The 21,475-nt window shown below is 49.0% G+C and overlaps 1 protein-coding gene and 1 pseudogene across 5 annotated transcripts; both read left to right on the top strand.

Moving 5' to 3' along the window:
* The first annotated feature begins 5,221 nt into the window (after positions 1–5,221).
* Positions 5,222–17,213, top strand: ZNF311 (zinc finger protein 311). Of its 5 annotated transcripts, none has more exons than XM_034985919.1 (7): positions 5,222–5,677; positions 6,326–6,581; positions 7,119–7,197; positions 11,135–11,226; positions 11,504–11,630; positions 11,970–12,074; positions 14,372–17,213. In XM_034985919.1, exons 2-7 carry the CDS (start codon positions 6,573–6,575, stop codon positions 15,916–15,918), a joined length of 1,959 nt encoding a protein of 652 aa, XP_034841810.1. In that variant the 5' UTR covers positions 5,222–5,677; positions 6,326–6,572; the 3' UTR covers positions 15,919–17,213. The 5 variants fall into 5 exon arrangements, with proteins under 5 accessions (XP_034841810.1, XP_034841808.1, XP_034841809.1 ...); XM_034985917.1 differs by having other exon boundaries at positions 6,257–6,581; XM_034985918.1 differs by having other exon boundaries at positions 5,222–5,687.
* A 2,577-nt stretch (positions 17,214–19,790) lies between these two features.
* Positions 19,791–20,920, top strand: LOC118027243 (annotated as a pseudogene).
* The last annotated feature ends 555 nt before the right edge of the window (positions 20,921–21,475 follow it).

The raw sequence follows: 21,475 nt of genomic DNA, 5'->3' as shown, positions 1-21,475 counted from the left end.
ATGAAAATAGAATCAGAGAAATAAGTGACACCATGAAGCGTTCCAATGTCAGAATAATTGGAATCCCGGAGGGAGTGGAGAGAGAGAGAGAACTAGAAGATGTATTTGAGCAAATCGTAGCTGAGAACGTCCCTAATCTGCGGAATGAAACAAACATTCGAGTCCTAGAGGCAGAGAGGACCCCTCCCAAGATCAAGGAAAACAGGCCAACACCCCGGCATGTAATAGTAAAACATGCAAATCTTAGAACCAAGGAAACCATCTTAAGGGCAGTTAGGGGGAAGAGATTCCTTACGTACAGAGGGAGGAACATCAGAATAACGTCACACCTATCCACAGAGACCTGGCAAGCCAGAAAGGCCTGGCAAGACATATTCAGGGTACTAAATGAGAAGTACATGCTGCCAAGGATACTTTATCCAGCAAGGCTTTCATTTAGAATGTATGGAGAGATGCAGACCTTCCACGACCGGCAGAAACTGAAAGAATATGTGACCACTAAGCCGGCCCTGCAAGAAATATTAAGCGGGGTTCTATAAAAGGAGAAAGACCCCAAGAGTGATCTACAACAGAAATTTACAGAGACAATCTATAAAAACAACGTCTTCACAGGCAACATGATGACAATTAATTCATATCTTTCAATAATCACTCTCAATGTGAATGGTCTAAACACTCCCATAAAACGGCACAGGGTTGCAGATTGGATAAAAAGACAGGACTCATCCATATGCTGTCTACAACAGACTCATTTTGAACCTAAAGGTACATCCAGACTGAAAGTGAAGGGATAGAGATCCATCTTCCATGCCAGCGGACCTCAAAAGAAAGCTGGGGTAGCAATTCTTATATCAGACAAATTAGATTTTAAACTAAAGTCTGTAATAAGAGACACAGAAGGACACTATATCACTCTTAAAGGGTCTATCCAACAAGAAGATCTAACAATTGTAAATATGCCCCCAACATGGGAGCAGCCATCTACATAAGCCAACTGTTAACCAAAATAAAGAGTCATATTGATAACAATACATTAATTGTAGGAGACCTCAATACTCCACTCTCAGCAATGGACAGATCATCTAAGCAGAAAATCAACAAGGAAACAAGAGCTTTGAATGATACACTGGACCAGATGGACCTCATAGATATTTACAGAACATTCCACCCTAAAACAACAGAATACTCATTCTTCTCGAGCGCACATGGAACTTTCTCCAGAATAGACCATATACTGGGTCACAAATCAGGTCTCAACCGATACCAAAAGATTGAGATTATTCCCTGCATATTCTCAGACCACAATGCTCTAAAACTGGAACTCAATCACAAGAAAAAATTTGGCAGAAATTCAAACACTTGGAAGCTAAAGACCACTCTGCTCAAGAATGTTTGGGTCAACCAGGAAATCAAAGAAGAACTTAAACAATTCATCGAAATCAATGAGTACGAAAACACATCGGTCCAAAACCTATGGGATACTGCAAAGGCGGTCCTAAGGGGGAAATACATAGCCATCCAAGCCTCACTCAAAAAAATAGAAAAATCCCGAATTCACCAACTAACTTTACACCTTAAAGAACTAGAGAAAAAGCAACAAATGATGCCTAAGCCATGCATTAGAAGAGAAATAATTAAGATTAGAGCAGAGACCAATGAATTAGAAACCAGAAACACAGTAGATCAGATCAACGAAACTAGAAGTTGGTTCTTTGAAAGAATTAATAAGATCGATAAACCACTGGCCAGACTTATCCAAAAGAAAAGAGAAAGGACCCAAATTAATAAAATTATGAATGAAAGGGGAGAGATCATGACTAACACCAAAGAAATAGAAACAATTATTGGAAATTATTATCAACAACTATATGCCAATAAACTGAGCAATCTGGATGAAATGGAGGCCTTCCTGGAAACCTATAAGCTGCCAAGACTGAAACAGGAAGAAATTGACAACCTGAATAGGCCAATAACCAGAAACGACATTGAAGCAGTGACCAAAAACCTCCCCAAAAACAAGAGTCCAGGGCCTGATGGATTCCCTGGGGAATTCTACCAAACATTCAAAGAAGAAATAATACCTATTCTACTGAAGCTGTTTCAAAAAACAAACAGAAGGAAAACTTCCAAACTCATTCTATGAGGCCAGCATTACCTTAATCCCCAAACCAGGCAAAGACCCCCTCAAAAAGGAGAATTTCAGACTGATATCCCTGATGAATGTGGATTCTAAAATCCTCAACAAAATCCTAGCTAATAGGATCCAACAATACATTAAAAGGATCATCCACCACGACCAAGCGAGATTTATCCCCGGGATGCAAGGGTGGTTCAACATTCGCCAGTCAATCAATGTGATAGAACACATTAATAAGAGGAGGGAGAAGAACCATATGGTCCTCTCAATTGATGCAGAAAGAGCATTTGACAAAATACAACATCCTTTCCTGATTAAAACTCTCCAGAGTATAGGCATAGAGGGAACATTCCTCAAGTTCATAAAATCCATCTGTGAAAAATCCACAGCGAATATCATCCTCAATGGGGAAAAGCTGAGAGCCTTTCCCTTAAGATCAGGAACACGTCAAGGATGCCCACTCTCGCCACTATTGTTCAACATAGTACTAGAAGCCCTAGCAACAGCAATCAGACAATAAGAAATAAAACGTATTCAAATTGGCAAAGAAGAAGTTAAACTCTCTCTTTTCAGAGATGACATGATACTTTATGTGGAAAACCCAAAAGACTCCACCCCCAAATTACTAGAACTCATACAGCAATTCAGTAATGTGGCAGGATACAAAATCAATGCACAGAAATCAGTTGCTTTCTTATACACTAACAACGCAACTGTAGAAAGAGAAATTAGACAAACGATTCCATTTACAATAGCACCAAAAACCATAAGATACCTCGGAATAAACCTAACCAAAGAGGTAAAGGATCTATACTCTAAGAACTACAGAACACTCATGAAAGAAATTGAAGAAGACACAAAAAGATGGAACAACATTCCATGCTCATGGATCAGAAGAATAAACATTGTTAAAATGTCTATGCTACCCAGAGCAATCTATACTTTCAATGCCATCCCGATCAAAATTCCAATGACATTTTTCAAAGTGCTAGTACAAAAAAATTCTAAAACTTGTATGGAATCAGAAAAGACCCCAAATCGTCAAGGAAATGTTGAAAAAGAAAAACAAAGCTGGAGGCATCATGTTGCCCGATTTCAAGCTATATTACAAAGCTGTGATCACCAAGACAGCATGGTACTGGCACAAAAACAGACATATAGACCAATGGAACAGAATAGAGAACCTAGGTATGGACCCTTAACTCTATGGTCAAATAATCTTAGACGAAGCAGGAAAAAATATACAATGGAAAAAAGACAGTCTCTTCAATAAATGGTGCTGGGAAAATCGGACAGCCACATGCAGAAGAAAGAAACTCGACCATTCTCTAACACCGTACACAAAGATAAACTCAAAGTGGATGAAAGACCTCAATGTGAGACAGGAATCCATCCAAATCCTAGAGGAGAACATAGGCAGTAACCTCTTTGACATCGGCCACAGCAACTTCTTTCAAGATACATCTCCAAAAGCTAGTGAAACAAAAGCAAAAATGAATTTTTGGGACTTCATCGAGATAAAAAGCTTCTGCACAGCAAAGGAAACAGTCAACAAAACAAAGAGGCAACCCACAGAATGGGAGAAGATATTTGCAAATGACACTACAGATAAAGGGCTGGTATCCAAGATCTATAAAGAACTTCTGAAACTCAACACCCAAAAAACAAATAATCAAATCAAAAAGTGGGCAGAAGAGATGAAAAGACACTCCTCTGAAGAAGACATACAAATGGCTAACAGACACATGAAAATATGTTCATCATCATTAGCCATCAGAGAAATTCAAATCAAAACCACATGGAGATACCACCTTACACCAGTTAGAATGGCAAAAATGGACAGGGAAAGAAACAACAAATGTTGGAGAGGTTGTGGAGAAAGGGGAACCCTCTTACACTGTTGGTGGGAATGCAAGTTGGTACAGCCACTTTGGAAAACAGTGTGGAGGTGCCTCAAAAATTTAAAAATAGAGCTACCCTATGACCCAGTAATTGCACTCCTGGGTATTTACCCCAAAGACACAGATGTAGTGAAAAGAAGGGCCATATGCACCCCAATGTTCACAGCAGCAATGTCCACAATAGCCAAACTGTGGAAAGAGCCGAGATGCCCTTCAACAGATGAATGGATAAAGATGTGGTCCATATATACAGTGGAATATTACTCAGCCATCAGAAAAGACGAATACCCAACTTTTACATCAACATGGATGGGACTGGAGGAGATTATGCTGAGTGAAATGAGTCAAGCAGAGAAAGTCAATTATCATATGGTTTCACTTATTTGTGGAACATAAGGAATAGCATGGAGGACATTAGGAGAAGGAAGGGAAAAATGAAGCGGGAGAAAATCGGAGGGGGAGATGAACCATGAGAGACTATGGACTCTGAGAAACAAACAGGGTTTTAGATGGGAGGGGGGAGGGGGGATTGGTTAGCCCGGTGATGGGTATCAAGGAGGGCACGTACTGCATGGAGCACTGGGTGTTATACGAAAACAATGGATCATGGATCACTACATCAAAAACCAATGATGTACTGTATGGTGACTAACATAACATAATAAAGTTAAAACAAAAAAAAAAAGAAAAGAAAAGAAAGAAAGAAAGAAAGGCATTCTCAAAAACATAGTATTTAAGTAACATCTTTGGGTTTTGCTTTCAAACATTTCAGCAAGAAAAACGCCGTTGGCGGGGCCAGATGAAACAAGTGCGGCCGCGGTGAGCGTACGCGGGCTCCTTAGTCTTCTCTCAACTTTTGTGCAGGCTTCATTTTTCCATAAGGACTGTTTTAATGTTTGAAAAAAGAGCAGCCCATCATTTACCTTGTGTTTTTGGCTGATATTTAAAAGTGACTTTCGCCTATATGTCTGTCACAAAAGTCCCGCGCGCTCTGGCGAGGAGCCCCAGCCGGACCACAGCCGGTCGCTGTGCTGACGCACTCACGCTGCGACCCCCGCGCCCCGCGCGCTCTCGGGAACTCGCGCGAACTCCCTGGACGCCCGCGCGAGAGGCCCGGCGGAATTTCCGGGGACGTCCCGACCAGCGAGTGGCCGCGTTTCCTAGAAAGCCACCGGAAGTGGGTGGCGGAGGACTAGGAAGTGGAGCTGGCACAGATTTCCCGGTTGCTGGTCTCCTGGGGCGAGTGGGCGGGAAGGGCCGCGCCTCCGGGCCGCGCCTCCAGCCCGCGCGCGGTGGGAGCTCGGCCGCGGGCTCCCGCGCTACGGCCGGGTCGTCCAGGGTCGCGGCGGGAGGGGCGGGCTTCGCCGCCAGACGGGGCTCTCCCGCAGGTTCTGGCCCCCTGTTCCTACCCCGCATTTATTGTCCTCCCAGCGTCCGCGCACGCGGGCATTCCTTGAGCCGCTGGGGCAGCGCTGTTTTAGGCGTTGCAAGTACAGCTGCGAGCGCAGTGGCCAGAAATCCCTGCCCTCGGGAGCCCGCCCAGTGCAGTGAGGGAGAGACCGACCCTACATAACGGCGCAGAACCGGTGACTTACCGGGCTGGGAAGTGGGCGGTGCTGCTGGAGAAAACAGAGGAAAGGTAACGCCAGGTAGGCGTCGGGATCGGAAGGAGCGAGCAGGTGGCAGCGTTCGTAGGGCGCCTAGAGCCGATCTTGGGAAGATGACAGACAAGCACACACTTGGAAGCGAGGTCGTGTGCCCTGAGAATTGCTGGCGGTGGAGGGACGGCCGGTGCAAAAGCCCTAAGGGGGGAGAGAAAGGTCTGTGTGAGTGAGCACGGTGGGACGAGGAGGAGCGCAGGAGGAGCGGCGCTCGGCGCGTCTGTAGACTTTATGCCACGTAAGACCAGCTTTTATTCTGAGTACGTGAGAGAGGTGGTCAGAAGGAACGGGCACGTGTGTCCGCCCTGTTCCGAGTAAGCTGGAGACGGGAGGTTGTAAGCAGAGATGAAATGACCCAGTTTAGGTTTCAAGCACACCGCTCTGACCGCTGTATTGGTAAGAGGTGGAAGGGAAGGATAGACGCAGGGAGACCAGTTAGTAAGATTGGGGAGCAAGGCGCGCGATGGCGGCTTGGACCAGGATGGTAGCTGTGGAGGTCATATTCCAGATACGTAACATTTCCAGTTTGCCTTCCTGTGCTCCCTCTTTTCCCACAGATAATCCCCAGTGATTGCTTCTTTTTGCTGTGTTCATGGTCCTCTCTTCCCTTTTCATGGAATATTCAGGAAAACAAGGTGTGAGACCACAGCTAGCTCAATAGTGCTGATGAAGCCCAAATCCAGGGCATTGTGTGACACATCAGGCCAAACAGCAGCTGCCCTGTGGGTCATCAGGGGCGCTTTGGCTGGCATCCCCCAGGCCACTTCCAAATTTGTTGTCTGGGCAAAGCCAGAACTGACTCTGGGAGTTTGACCCAAGCAGCAGGGAAGAATCTGGACTGCGGTGGAAGACTAAAGAAAGCTGGGTAAAAAGATGTGGCAGGTAAGGAAAGGAGGGTCTGCAACGTGTCCCAAGGAGGAGGAAGAAGCGAGTACAAAAAAGGAAAGCAGTGGGGGCCATGGTGGAAGTTTCCTGCTTCAAAATATTATTTTTCCTGGATGGCTTCGTGACCATGAAAACTTTCCAGTGACAGAGAGGAAGACTTTTCTGTTTTTCTTTCTTTTTTATTTATTTATTTATTCATGAGAGATAGAGAGAGAGGCAGAGGCAGAGGGAGAGAGAGGGAGAAGTAGGCTCCCCGCGGAGCAGGGGGCCTGATGTGGGACTCAATCCCAGGACTCTGGGATCATGACCTGAGCTGAAGGCAGACACTTAACCGACTGAGCCACCCAGGCGTCCCGACTTTTCTGTTTTTCATAAGGTGTATCAGGGACTGAGTCCCTGAATTTCTCTCCCCTCTTGGTATGTCTGGGAGTCGATTTCCACGGACAAAGCTTTATAGTTTATAGTTTATAGTTGTTTAGGGCTTGTTTTCCTCCTGTCCATAACCTCCCTGAGTTTTTCTGTGCCTCGTAATAGGCAGTGGTGTCACATGAGAGTCCAGGCCCACCACGCCAGCTGCCTGGGACCCCTGATGCTGAGCTCCTGCAGGAAAGAGGTGAGGCACATAGGGTATTGTGCCAAGAGGGGTGGAGGGAGGCAGGGAGGAGATGCTTCCTGGGGCTTGGGAAGCCCCTCATTATTGAGCATTTATTGGAAGACTATTCTAGGCTTGGATCAGTATTGAGAGGAACTAAATTATTCAGTTTCTGCCCTCATCTTACACCAAATTTGGAAAAAATAATCAGACTTATAAGAAAAAATTCTACAAAGCAACTTATCAAAGAAATTGCATTCCATCACGTATTATATGTACAACTTGACACGATAAATAACATATATGTGTACATAAAACCTGTGGTATCATTCAGTAACTCCTACCCCACCAGTTTTGCCAACATGTCCATGTTGAATGTATGTAATTTCACTTCTGTAGACCTTTCTGGAACCCTGAGATTTTAAAAGTATAAAATGAGTCCCTGAGAAACAGAAGATAAAACAGTGGCAAAGAAGGAGCAAAGGTTTTGTCGTGAAGCTTTGGGAAAAATAAAGGTAGATGGAGGAATGTGAGGCTGGGCTTTAGAAGTGCTGAGTGATGACGTGTGTGAAGAGCAAAGTGGACAAGACTGGAGAAGTGGCGGGGCACCTGGGTGGCTCAGTCATTAGGCATCTGTCTTCGGCTCAGGTCATGATCCCAGGGTCCTGGGGTCGAGCCCCGCATCGGGCTCCCTGCTCCGCGGGAAGCCTGCTTCTCCCTCTCCTACTCCCCCTGCTTGTGTTCCCTCTCTCGCTGTCTCTCTCAGTTGAAATAAATAAAATCTTTAAAAAAAGAAAAAGACTGGAGAAGTGGCTGATGGAGGTAAAACCCAGGAGACAGCATTCAGCAGTTCCGTAGTTCCAAAGGCAGACCCTGAAAGGCAGACTTTTGGACAGAGGACTAGGCACCTGGGCACCCCAAAAGTAGACTTTTAGTATATATTATCTACAAAGAAGAAAAGAGTATATTATTGGAACTTCCAGAGGAGAAATCCTGAAATTTCAACTGTATAAGGAATCATAAATGAAAATTTTTTTTTTAAGATTTTTTTTTTTAATTTATTTATTTCAGACAGAGAGAATGAGAGAGAGAGAGCACATGAGAGGGGGGAGGGTCAGAGGCAGAAGCAGGCTCCTCGCCGAGCAGGGAGCCCGATGCGGGACTCGATCCAGGGACTCCAGGATCATGACCTGAGCCGAAGGCAGTCGCTTAACCAACTGAGCCACCCAGGCGCCCAGGAATCATAAATGAAAATTAATAATATAGAATATATTTGAGGTAGAAGATAATCGACACTGCTTAACTTGGGTGTTTAATTTCATTTTTTTAAATATAAAATTATACACACTCTTATGGTTCACATCTGACCTGCATCTCCTGGTCCTCTTTTTTCATAAGACCTTAAATTCTCTTCCCATTGGTGATTTTCAGGACCATAAAGTTCATAGTTACCTAACATATAAAGTTCATAGGTATCTAACATATAAATGAATGAACCTCATCCTAGATAATATCTGTACACTGCTTTAACAAACAGTTACTGGCTGAATGTTTGTGTCCCCTCAAAATTCACATGTTGAAGCCCTAACCCCCATTGTGGTGATATTTAGAGGTGGGGCCTTTGGGAAGTAATTTGGTTTAGAGAAAGACATAAGGGTGGGGCCACGTGAAGAGATTCGTGTCCTTATTAGAGCTGTCTGCATCCCCCACATGAGGATAGGATGGCAAGCTGGGCAGGGCTCATGCCAGAACCTGGATCTCCAACTTCCAGCCTCCAGAACCATGAGAAGTAGGTTTCCAGCGTGTGAGCCAGCCAGGCCGTGGTATTTTGTTATGGCAGCCTGAGTTGGCAAAGGTAGTTTCGTGCCGTTTGAGTACATAGCCTGTCTCCCAAGTTCATGTTTTTTGTTGTTGTTGTTTTTTAAGATTTTATTTATTTGACAGAGAGAGGGAACACAAGCAGGGGGAGTGGGAGAGGGAGAAGCAGGGGGAGCGGGAGAGGGAGAAGCAGGGGGAGCGGGAGAGGGAGAAGCAGGGGGAGCAGGAGAGGGAGAAGCAGGGGGAGCGGGAGAGGGAGAAGCAGGCTTCCCGCTGAGCAGGGAGCCCGATGTGGGGCTCGATCCCAGGACCCTGAGATCATGACCCGAGCCGAAGGCAGACGCTCAACGACTGAGCCATCCAGGCGCCCCTCCCAAGTTCATGTTTAACTTGAGGGCAGAAACTGACCTTTCAAAATCTGAAGCTAAAAACTAAAGCCTAAGAACCACTGTGGTGACCGGGGATTGAGGAGGGAGAAATAGCAAGTTGTGTAATGGGTATAGAGTTTCAGTTTTGCAGGATGAAAAAGCTCTGGAGATTACACAACACTGTGAGTATTTTTAACACTGCTGAACTGTGCACTTAAAAACGGTTAAGACGGTAAATTTTGTTACGTATTTTTTTCCACAATTCAAAAAAATTCTTAGTGTGATGAGCACTTTTTAAAAAAAAGAAGAACTGCTGTGAGTTAACAAAACTTTCCCAGTCTGTGAAGAGGGTATAGTAAAAATCCAACTGGGATATATCTGGAGGGGAGTTTGGGTTAAATAGGGGTATGTTTTGTCAAAACTCACCCAATAGTACACTTAAGACTTGTTTATTTTACTGTAGTAAATTTTACCTCAACAAGAACGTAAACAAATACTGAACTCTAGTTCATGATATGGACCATAAGGTGTTTTGGGGTGCAGTATGCTGATATCTTCGATTACTTTGAAATGCAGCAAAAAATAAAGTGAATTAATAGAGGGCTAGTTAGATGGACAGATACGCGATAGAGCACATATTATGAACGTTAAAGTGAGTATGTGGATGTTTACTAAACCTTTCAGCTTTTCTCTATATTTGAAAATGTTCATGATAAAGTGTGGATTGGGAAAAAAAAAAAAAAAAAACAGTGGGGGGGTTTGAGTTTTTGACATCACAAGGAGCAGAGCAGACCGAGCATCTGCTGTGAGCTGTGTGCAGGCCAGGTGGCTGTGGGACTGTGCGACAAAGAATTACCGAGCGCGTGGGCTTGTAGAGTGAGACGCGGGGTGACAGAGTGGGGCCCATGAGGACTAAAACACAGTCCGGGTCTTGGTCAAAAGCCAAGAGTAGCCTAAACCGAAGAAGAATCGTGGGGAGTTTCTCTGGGAAGAAACCAGTCTGCTCCTAAATTGAAGTTTCGGCGAAATTGGAATGAAATTTTGGGGACCTGAGGCCACAGGGTAATCCTTGGGTCTTACCAACTGGTGACTAACCCCACTGGTATCTTCTGAAAGAAACTGTTCAGACTCTGATTTGGAATGTGCTGATGAACTTTCTAGAAAGGTTAGTTGCCGCAAACACTGCAGCTGGAGGAAGGTTGGGCGGGCCCACTAGGAAGGACTTAGGGCCGCGTTGACTAGCAGTGTGTGCTCTACTACCCAGGTGTGGGGAGGGTGGTTTAGGGCTCGGGAATTAATAGGAGAAACTCAGAATCACAGGGGGAAGGTGGTGGTTCTCTAAGAAGAACAGGAAAGAAAATTTTCCAAGAAACTAACTGGGGGCAGAGCAGCCACGAAGTTACCGAAAGGAGCAAGCTTTGGGCCTGTCCCTGCATATTTCTATTCCTCACTTTCGTCCTTTCTGTTCGCCCCACCCCACCCCTTCAACCCGTTCAAATACTGGAGGAGAGGTTATCCCACAAGCCAGGAGTCAGTGATGTGGGCTTGGGGCGGGGAGGGGTGAGGTCATTCTAGGATGAAGAGAGACCAGAGGAGAAAACACGTCGTAGGTGAGGGAGAGAGCACTGGCCATCCGCGCGACCTTGTGCCGAACCCGAGGCTGGAGAAATAATGGGGAAGACGGGGCTCGAGAAGCTTCTATACCGGGGAAAAGAGGAAAGCGGAAGGTTTCGGTAATACTGTACCAAATTGACCCGCCTCGTTTCTCTCAGCTCTGCCAACCCCTCAGCATCCTGCCTTTGGCAGAGAGGGAAGCCAAGGAGACCAGCCCAGAGCAAAGAGCACACCGATGAGCCAGGCCCGGGTAAGCTGCGGCCCCTCCATCCTTCCCGGAAATACAGCACCGCCTCCTTCCACTCATTCCCTGACTCAGCCCCCAAATGCAGGTGCTCCCTCTCGAGGAACATTCCACTGGATGACACGCCATTCATTCCTTGTTCCCTCTGCCATGGGTGTTCACTTCCTTTCACCTCAACCCAAATACACAAAACACAGTAACCACCTCGTTTCTATAAACCTTCTCCCAAAGGGGGAGGGCCCCATGGGGTTTTCTCCAGGACAGCGGGACTGCACTGTTTCAGGACTCGGTGACGTTTGAGGACGTGGCCGTGCACTTCAGTAGTGGAGAGTGGCAGTGTCTGACCCGCGCTCAGCGGCACCTCTATGCAGACGTCATGTTGGAGAACTACGGGAACGTGATCTCGGTCGGTAAGGACGTCCCTGCACTTGGCTCAGTACTGTTTGCTTTTCCTTTCAGTTGCGTTGTTTACTGATGTATGTGGGGCCTCATATTCTTGCCTCTGTTATATGGCAAGATCATTGAAAGAGCAGCGACCGTCCCCCAGGGTCTCCTCCTCTGCCTTTTGAGTAGGACTCTTCTGCGAATATCCGTACACGTTTCCATGTGACCAGACCCCTGAACAAACCCTCTCTCTACCCCAATGGCCATTTCTTTCTTGTTGCCCTACGTGGACAGAGGGGTCAAGGCTGGGTATTAGGACCCTTGTCATGTTGCTCTGCACACTCGTATTCCTTCTCCACGACCAGGCTTTGCGGTCCCTAAGCCTCCTCTGATCTCCCATCTGGAGCAAGGGAACGAGCCCTGCGTTCAGGATCTGCAGGACGGGGGGTTCCTGAGCTGCTCCTTCCCAGGTGAGTGATGGAGGCGCTCCAGCCTCCTGCTGGGTGCCCTGGGGCAGGTGTTTGTAGAACGTTCTTAGTGCCGGGTCATCCGTCCTCACCCGCCCGGGCACCCTAACAAAGAGAAAACAAACAGCAGCAAACTCTTTGGGCAAATATTCTGTCATGATCTGATTGCTTCTTTGCACCCTATCTAATAGGCCCTTTGCAATTCGGTCCTCAGAGAAAGCTCAGTGAGTTCACCTCCCTTCTGTGTATCAGTTCCTCCAGTGCTCAGAGAACCCTGCTTTTCTGCCCCTAGTTTTCGTTCAGGACCTTCCCCACACTGAGCCCCGGGCCTCTGACCCTTGCCTTTCTCTGCTTTCCCTCACGGCGTCAGCTCGGCGGCAGGGGCTGGCTGCATGGACATGGCTCCCTTCTCCCCTTTCCTGGGCAGCACTCTTGTTCCTAACTCCCGGCTTGCTGGGTATCCCGTCGTCTGCTGGAGAGCGGCATGCCTGAAGGCAAACTCGCCTGCCCGCAGCCCGTCTCCACCGAGCCCTCCCTGTTTCTGTACCCGGGTCCACCTCTCTCTCACGTTGCCTCTCACACTCCCTGACCCACGTTCCTGGTCAGTCGTGAATCAGTACCAGCTCCTCATTCAAACTGTTTTCTCCATCCGTCCTTCAAAAAAGTGTCCCTTATCTGTAGGCCAGCCCAGCTGCCCTATCACAATACCTACTCTTCCTTCCTCCTCCCTCCTGCCCTCCAACAAACATTTATTGAGCAATTGCACACCAGCCACTCAACAAGGTACTGAGATGGCATCAAATATTATTGCCTAGCAGGGAAGGCAGGTAGTGAGGGGTGGCACGGAATAGCGGGAGTCACAGATACGTACCTGGGATACACAGACACGGAAGAGAAGCATCTGAATCTGAGTTGGGGACCAGGTGGCTGTGGAAGGAATGACCATGAACTAAGCGGTGGCGTAAGTCAGATGGTTTAGTGGGAGGAGGGAAGAGGCATTCTGAGAACGTGGGGAAGTGCTGAGGAGGAAAAGCATGAAGTGTGCGCAGCGTGGCCGGAGCAAAGGGCTCCAGGCGGCCGGTGTGGGAGCAGCAAGGAGCAAGGCCACGATTCAGAGGGGTTTTGATAAACTGCAGACTTTGAACTTTATTCTGACAGTAGGAGTGACATTGATGAAGCATTCACGTCCGTGTGGCAAGTGCTTTACCCACCTTAGCATATGTAAAATGATCCCATCTTACAGATGAGCAACTGAGGCCAGGGAGATGCAGCCAACCCCGCGGGCTGCACAGCCAGTAGGAGTCAGCGTGAGGATTTCAGCCCAGATGGTCCCACTGCAGACCTGCGGCTCTGACCTGCACGCTTTACCTCCTTTCCGTCTGGTTAACCACGCAGTGCCACTGAGACCTTTCAAGCTGAGGAGTGGCATGATTAGATTTGATTTTTAGAAAGAAAAATCTGGAAGCAGAGTAGAGCACAGATTCGAGGGGAGGCAGACTAAAGGACAGTAGGGGTTGGGGGGCAGTTAATGAGCAAGAATGCCCTGGCAGGAGAAAGAGAGAGGAAGGGGTGAGCTGAGATACAGAGAAGACTTATTAGAGCTCTGGTTGCCAGCAGTAGAAATTAACTCAAACTAACAGGCAAAACAATGAGAATTTATTATTCAGGGGTGTCATGGAAGCTAAGAGCAGGGGGACATCAGGGCCCTCGCCCCACCGTCCCCTCTGCAGGTCTGCTTCCCTCCGTGCTGGCTGACTGCCCCGCTCTGCTCGCTGCCGATGGCAGGATGCTCCCTCCCCTGGGCGGTACACCCTCCCCCCAGCACTGGCTGTTGTCAGAGCCTGAGTCAGAGTCCAAGGAGAGAGAACCTGGCCTGGTCTGGGTGAGGGGGGCCAGATGGGATGTGCCCTGCACCCAGGTGGGCAGAGCTGCACTGCAGAGCAGATGGGTCCCTGGGGGTTAGACTGCAGTCCATGTCTCAGGTGGAATTGTAAAATGTCAGCTGAGCAAATCTGAAGGACAGAGAGGGTTGGATGTGACTCAGTTTCCTGACCGAGGTGCCTGGGCGTACCGTGAGATTCTCGAGAACAAGTAGGTTTCTAAGGATTTTTGTAAAGTTTACAGAGTCTGAGCTGTCTTGGTACTTCTCCTTATACCAACCTGTCGCAGCCTTTGGCCATAACCGTAGCTCTCTTCCAGCCTGGGAAAGTCACGTACCCTTCATAGGGCTTCACCCGTTCACCTCTCCCATCTCCCGTGTTTCACGACCCCTGAACATGTGACATTTTTATTTCCTTAAGTATCAGTGGACAGGACCTGGCCGGGGACTGAGAAGGCAAGTTCAGAACAGGAGGTGTTTGAGAGCGGGGAAGTCTGCTGGGTCCACGTCAAAAGTCTCCTGAAAGTCCTGTCCCACGATCCTGAGGCTGGAGGAGCTCGTGCCCAGGATGTCAAGTTAGGGAATCCACGGGACGCGCCCGGGATGGAGACGCTGGGAGGGGAGCAGGTGACCTGCAACGAAGGAAAGGCCCCAGAGGTCCTCAGAAAAAACTTCAATCCAGGCGCGAAGCGTATTCCGTATACCGGAGTCCTTCCAGAACGGAAACCGCACAGCGGGGCCGAACGTGGCAAGAGCTTCAGTTGGCATGCGGACCTGCTTCTGCACGAGCGCGTGCGTGCTGGCGAGCAGCCCCGTGTGTGCCTCGAGTGCGGGAAAGCGTTCAAGACCAGCAGCCAGCTTTCGGTGCACCGCATCAGCCACACGGGGGAGAAGCCCTTCCGCTGCGCGCAGTGCGGGAAGGCCTTCGGCAGCCCGTCCGCGCTCTGCCGCCACAGGAAGGCGCACGGCGGGGAGAAGCCGCACGGCTGCGGCGCGTGCGGGAAGGCCTTCGAGAGCAGGAGCCGGCTCCGTCTGCACCAGCTGGTCCACAGCGGGGAGAGGCCGCACGAGTGCGCCGTCTGCGGGAAGGCCTTCCCGCTCAAGCATTGCCTCACGCTGCACAGCCGCACGCACAGCGGGGAGCGGCCCTACGCGTGCGGGGAGTGCGGCAGGGCCTTCCGCGGGAGCTCGGACCTCCGCAAGCACGCGAGGACGCACAGCGGCGAGCGGCCGTACGCGTGCGGGGAGTGCGGCAGGGCCTTCAGCCGCAGCTCGGACCTGCGCAAGCACGCGCGGGCGCACGCGCGGGCGCGAGGCGGGGGCTGCCCGCAGTGCGGCCAAGCCTTCGGCAGCCGGGCGGAGCTCAGCCGGCACCGCAGGACGCACGCGCCCGAGAAGCCCTACGCGTGCGGCGAGTGCGGGCGCGCCTTCCGGCACCAGTGCAAGCGCCGGGCGCACGAGCGCGCGCACCGCGGGGAGAGGCCGCACCCGTGCGCGCACTGCGGGAAGACCTTCCAGGACCGGCACTGCCTCGCCGTCCACCAGCGCGTGCACACGGGCGAGAAGCCGTTCGCCTGCGCGCAGTGTGGGAGAGCCTTCCGCGGGAAGTCCAACCTGACCAACCACCAGAGAATCCACACCGGCGAGAAGCCGTACGCGTGCGAGGCGTGCGGGAAGGCCTTTCATCACAGCTCGGGCCTGACGCAGCACAGACGCATCCACAGCGGGGAGAAGCCCTACAGCTGCGGCGAGTGCGGCACGTCCTTCCGCCAGCGCGCAGCTCTCGTCGGGCACCGGCGGGTGCACACGGGGGAGAAACCCTACGAGTGTGAGCAGTGTGGAAAAGCTTTCAGAGTGAGCGCAAACCTCACGGGACATAAGAAAAGAAGACACAGAGGATGGAGAGCCCACGCGCGTGATGAGGGTGGGAAGGCCCTCTCCCCAGGACCTGTCCGACCTTCCCAGTAGTCGCTGTTTGACCGGCAACCCCTGGGGAAGCCGTTCTGTGTTTGCACTTTCCCGTTTCTCCTTCTGCTCCGGAGCCTGGTTCTTCGCGGCTTGCTGGCCCCCGACCGAGCTCCCCAGAGCCTGACCATGACCTACCTGACCTTGTAGCGGGCACGTTCGCTTCCAATCAGGAATGCCAGTCAGTAATAATAATATCGAATACTTCTTAGTGCTTGCCGCATGCCGGCCACTCTTCTAACGACTTCGTTATTTTAATTCATTTAATCCATAAAACATCCCTACAGGATGAGGAAATTAAGGCATAAAAAGATGAAACGTGCTGAGGATCACTTAGCTAGTAAGTTCTGCAGAAATACCCCCAGAGGCTCAGGCCTGCACCTTTCCCATAGCCTGCAACACATCCCTTAGATGTGAGGCCACAACTCAGTTCAGCACCGAGCATGTTTTAGTTGATAAAATACTGATCATGTTTAGCAAGGTTTTTGTTTTGTTTTAACTTAAAGACTGAATGGAACTTTTCCATGTGGGATCGGGATTTCTGAGATCGGGATGGGAAAGGAAGGCTTAGTGGAGAGTCTGCTGGAGAATCTCTCTCTCCCTCCTCTCCCTCCTCCCCTCCTCTCCCTCTTCTCTCTCTCCTCTCTCTCCCTCTCTAAAAAAAAAAAAATTTTAATCCTAGAAGAAGATGCAAATGTGTCAACCTAATTAACATAATGACCATAATTGAGAATTAAATTTAGTTCTAAGTTCCTTGGTTGGTAAAAAAAAAAAAGAGAGAGAGAGAGATGAGCAATGGGTTATCCCAACATTTCTCAAAGGTGTTTTACAAGTTAAGGCTTTTAAAATAATGACTTTAGGAAATGTTAGCTAGGTGGGTTTTTTAAATTCCCTTAAAGACTTATCAGTTTATAATACGCTAATCTAAATCTTAAAGGAGCAATAAAAACATTGCTTTCCAAAAGTAATTGACGACACAATCCTGTTTGAAGCCTCTTCAGGGCTCTTGTTTCAGAAGAAAAAACCTTTTGGGAAATGGTTATACATTATCTAATACAGAAAAACAAGGTGTCCAAGAGATGCGATTTTCTAGTAAAATTCCAGAGGGGATTACATGGTTTCTTATTTTTAAACAAGGGTGGACTGAAACATCGTTCCTTAGGTTCAATTTCTACAGGGAACTTTACGTTCTTTATGTGGCCGTTTCCTGCACTGTTTGTGAAAGCCAAAATGAAAACGTTGAAGACATAACAATGAAATTGCCTCTGTGGAGGACGAAATTATGGATATGTGGCTTTCTGGTGAGGAAAAAAAATGACATAAGGACAGTTCAGGATACGTCTGGAGAATTGGCAGTGGTTTTCCAATGCACACACAGCAATAGTTGTACTTTATTATTTTTTTTAAAGATTTTATTTTTTATTTATTTGACAGAGAGAGACACAGCGAGAGAGGGAACACAAGCAGGGGGAGTGGGAGAGGGAGAAGCAGGCTTCCCGCAGAGCAGGGGACCTGATGTGGGGCTCGATCCCAAGACCTTGGGATCATGACCTGAGCCAAAAGCAGACGCTTAACAACTGAGCCAGCCAGGCACCCCAATAGTTGTACTTTAATGCTCGACAAAATACTGTCATACTGTCCTAGAAAATCTGAGGTTTTGTATTTCACAACAGCATGTATAAGCTTTTAGAAAATGTATGTACATGTTCAGAACGTCTGTCTCACCCACAGACTATGGGGTGCTTTCAGACTTTAGACTCAAAGTCAGGGCGCCTGGGTGGCTCAGTTGGTTAAGCGACTGCCTTCGGCTCAGGTCATGATCCTGGAGTCCCGGGATCGAGTCCCACATCAGGCTCCCTGCTCAGCAGGGAGTCTGCTTCTCCCCCTGACCCTCGTCCCTCTCATGCTCTGTCTCTCATTGTCTCTCTCGCAAATAAATAAAATCTTAAAAAAAAAAAAAAAAAAATTTTAGACTCAAAGTCATCCCAGCTTGAGAATGCAGCAAGATGGCAGTTCCAGTTTAAATTCTTGACCATCCTCAAGTGTGGATGTGTTGTGTTGTTGACTGGAGAGCTTACATCTTCAGACACCAGTTAACTGGAGGGGGTAGCGGGCCCGACATTCTGTTGTGAAACTTTAAAGACCTCTGTATGGAGCTCAAATACGAGCCTTCTAGACACCACCCTCACCTGTCCATCTTCCACACGACCACTGTCTTCCTAGAACACCGCTGTGATCCAGACACCTGGTCTAAAGACTGCCAACAGACTCTCAGTCCTGCAGTAAGAAACCCCAGAGGACTAGCTTGACCTCCAGGAATCTTCGGATGTTTCCTGAACATCTAAAATGAGTGTTGTGCGATAGAGAACAGACTGGGGGTTGATGGAGGGAGGGGGGTAGGGGATGGGCTGGATAGGGGATGGGCATTAAGGAGAGCACCTGTTGTGATGAGTACTGGTGTTGTATGTAAGTGATGGATCACTGAATTCTCCTGAAACTAAGAGTTCACTGTGTGTTGACTAACTGGAATTTAAATAATAAATTAATAAATAAATAATAAAATGAGCGTTGGGGGGGGAAACACTGAAGAAAGTTCAGATATTTTACCTGTGGGAAAAGTCTGTACATTTATTTTTTTTTTTAAAGATTTTATTTATTTGACAGAGAGAGACACAGCGAGAGAGGGAACACAAGCAGGGGGAGTGGGAGAGGGAGAAGCAGGTTTCCTGCTGAGCGGGGAGCCCAATGTGGGGCCCGATCCCAGGACCCTGGAATCATGACCTGAGCTGAAGGCAGACGCTTAACGACTGAGCCACCCAGGCGCCCAAAAGTTTGTACATTTATTTTTTTTTTAATTTTTATTTATTTATTTGACAGAGAGAGACATAGCGAGAGCAGGAACACAAGCAGGGGGAGTGGGAGAGGGAGAAGCAGGCTTCCTGCCGAGCAGGGAGCCCGATGCGGGGCTCGATCCCAGGACCCCGGGATCATGACCTGAGCCGAAGGCAGACGCTTAACGACTGAGCCACCCAGGCGCCCAAGTTTGTACATTTAAAAGGGGTCCTAAACTGGAATAAACTCTGCCATAAGGTAGTAAATTTGGCAGGAATACTGTACAAGGGGTTCAAAGATGAGATGCATAGTTGAATAATAAAACATATTAGTACTTGTGAAAACCCTAAGATTTCTGTAACTAATTCTGAAGAGTTACCAAAACTAGAGTTACTGATTTAGTCACAGTTTACTTAGAAACTCACCAGGTAACAACACAGTTCTTTAACCTAATTACCCTAATGCAAAATCTGAGAAAAAAGTCACTCGGAACATGGATACAGTGAGATTTTCACTTTACCTTCACAACGGAAGTAGAGAATGCCCACATCACTCCGTTTTAAAAGGCGGAACAAGATGCAGGTTTCAGATCTTGGACCATCCGTGAACAGAGGTGTGTCTCCGTAGCTTCTACACACGGGTGCAGTTGGTGCCCTGTGATCACCACAGAGCAAGTTTCAGCCCCTGCGCTCAAGACAGTCTTCCAAAATTTTCAAGGCAAATCAAGCACTTCTTTTTCCACAAGGCAGAATACCTGAAATTCCTTCAGTGCTTCCTCACGGTTTACTTTAAAATGTTCCGGAGACATCCGAGGATTCCTGGAGGTCAAGCTCGTCCTCTGGGGTTTCTTAACGCAGGGCTGAGAGTCCGTTGGCAGTCTCTAGACCAGGTGTCTCGGTCACAGCGGTGTTCTAGGAAGACTGGAGTGAAAATGCCTTTTCGCCTGGTAGAGTGAAGGCCTGTTTCTCTTCCTCAAGACCGACGCGACCGTTCTTGGTCCAGGCTGTATTTGTTCATGCGCGGGAAGACTCAGCGTTGCGAAGATGTGGGTTCTTGAACCGGGGTGTGTCACCATGCAGACGGGGCTGGCTCGCGCGTGCGGCTGCCATCGGCTGGGGACTCCGGGCGGGGAAAGAGGCCAGCGCGGCGCGGCCTCTGCTCCGCGGGCCGGATCCCGGAGGCCACGCGCGCGCCTCGAGAGGGCGGCGGCCGCACCACGGAGACCCGATTTTCGGGTGACGATGCTCAGAACACGAGTGAAGGCTTCTGCGCCACACCGAGCGCCGACCTCAAGGGGCAGTCGTCTGGGGCTCCGGGTTAGGAGATCCGGCGGGTAACTTAACCGCCGCGCAGGGCTTTGACTGCGGCGAGATGCCAAGCTTTCCCCGACGAGCCGCGCCTGCTCGTGCGGGTCGACTGCAGTCGGGGTTCCCGCATGGCAGGGCCTGTGTGAGGTGCAGGGCCGGTTCCCCCTGCAGGAAGGCCGCCCGCTCTGGAAGGTGACATTCCCAGTGAGGGTCTTCTTCCTTACGGGCGTGGACACCCTAGGGGTCGGCAGCCCGGCTGGAGGCCTCAACCCCGAGTCTGAGGTCGGAGATAACATGCTGGTCCGTGATCACATCAACTTACCCGGCCTCGGTGGTGTGAACCGCTCACAGGGCGCAATGACGAAGGGCTGGACTTCGTGTCCCTGCCGTGTCCGATGCCTATGACCGGGATGTGCGGCGAAGGCTCACAGGGCCTGGAAACAGATGGGGGAGCAGAGGGCGCGGGAGGAAGGCATCTGTGTGATGGTGGCCCGGCCTGAGACTGGCGGAGCGTTGGCTGCTGCGGAAGCTGGGGGGATGCTGCTGGCGTGAGCACAGTACCAGAAGTTGTAGTTGCAAGGCACTGTGGACGTCAGGTCTTTGGCTTCTCGCTCATCACTCACAAAGTCGTCTTCGATTAAGGAGCCAAGGAGAAGGTCAGTCCTGAGGAAGCTCTAGAGCCGGGACACAAGCAGCACAAAAGTTGCAATGGTTTGTCTCTGTTCTCATGACCAGTATTCCCCCGCCCGCCAAAGCCAGCTAACCAGCCCTGGAGTGGTCTGGCTTCTCCACGATGGGATCCAAGTAGCTACTACATGCTTCGGCCCCTTGCTGGGGTCACGTGCCTCTGCCCTTCAGTAGTAGGAGAAGAGAGAGGACGATCCCTATCCTTGACCTTCCCATTTCTCCCACCAGACCCTCTGCACTGGCTCTTTTGCTCAGTTATCTCAAAGCAGTTATCATCTCCTCCCGACGACCCCCAAGGGCTAGAGCCCAAGCCCTGCTGTGTCTATGCCCTGGGAGTGACTGGGGCTGTTGGACTTGGTGCAGTAGCTACTGCTGTCCTTTTGATGTAACGCTTTCCCATTCCTGGGGACTCGGTTCTGCCTCCTCCAAAGCACTAGAGCCCACATGAGGGCCAGCCCAGTCCAATAGCCCTTGGAGTTTTGTATTACCCTATCTTGAGAATAAAAAGGAAGATTTAAAAAAAAAAAAAAAAGACAACAGTTCTTCCCAAAATTGAGCAATAGATTCACTGCAACCTAAATAAAAATCCCAAGAGTGCATTTTTGTGGAAAATGACAAACTGATTCTGAAATTTATTTTGCAGTGTAATTCTTAGCCAAGAATAGCCAAGACTTGTGAAAGGCAAACTTTTATCCTTTTATCAGTAAATTTTGGACAATATTTGTACCCTAAGG

Source organism: Mirounga leonina, unplaced genomic scaffold (assembly GCF_011800145.1).
Source record: "Mirounga leonina isolate KUSES-001 unplaced genomic scaffold, KU_Mleo_1.0 Mir_366, whole genome shotgun sequence".
In the NCBI taxonomy this organism is placed as follows: Eukaryota; Metazoa; Chordata; class Mammalia; order Carnivora; family Phocidae; genus Mirounga; species Mirounga leonina.
The sequence above is the reverse complement of the archived record's forward strand: the minus strand, read 5'-3'. Positions and strand labels throughout refer to the sequence as shown.

Excerpts from the sequence above, each read along its gene's own strand:
- ZNF311 (XM_034985919.1), top strand. Across the intron at positions 11,227-11,503 it reads CACCGATGAGCCAGGCCCGG|GACTCGGTGACGTTTGAGGA; the intron begins GTAAGCTGCGGC and ends GCACTGTTTCAG. Across the intron at positions 11,631-11,969 it reads CGGGAACGTGATCTCGGTCG|GCTTTGCGGTCCCTAAGCCT; the intron begins GTAAGGACGTCC and ends CTCCACGACCAG.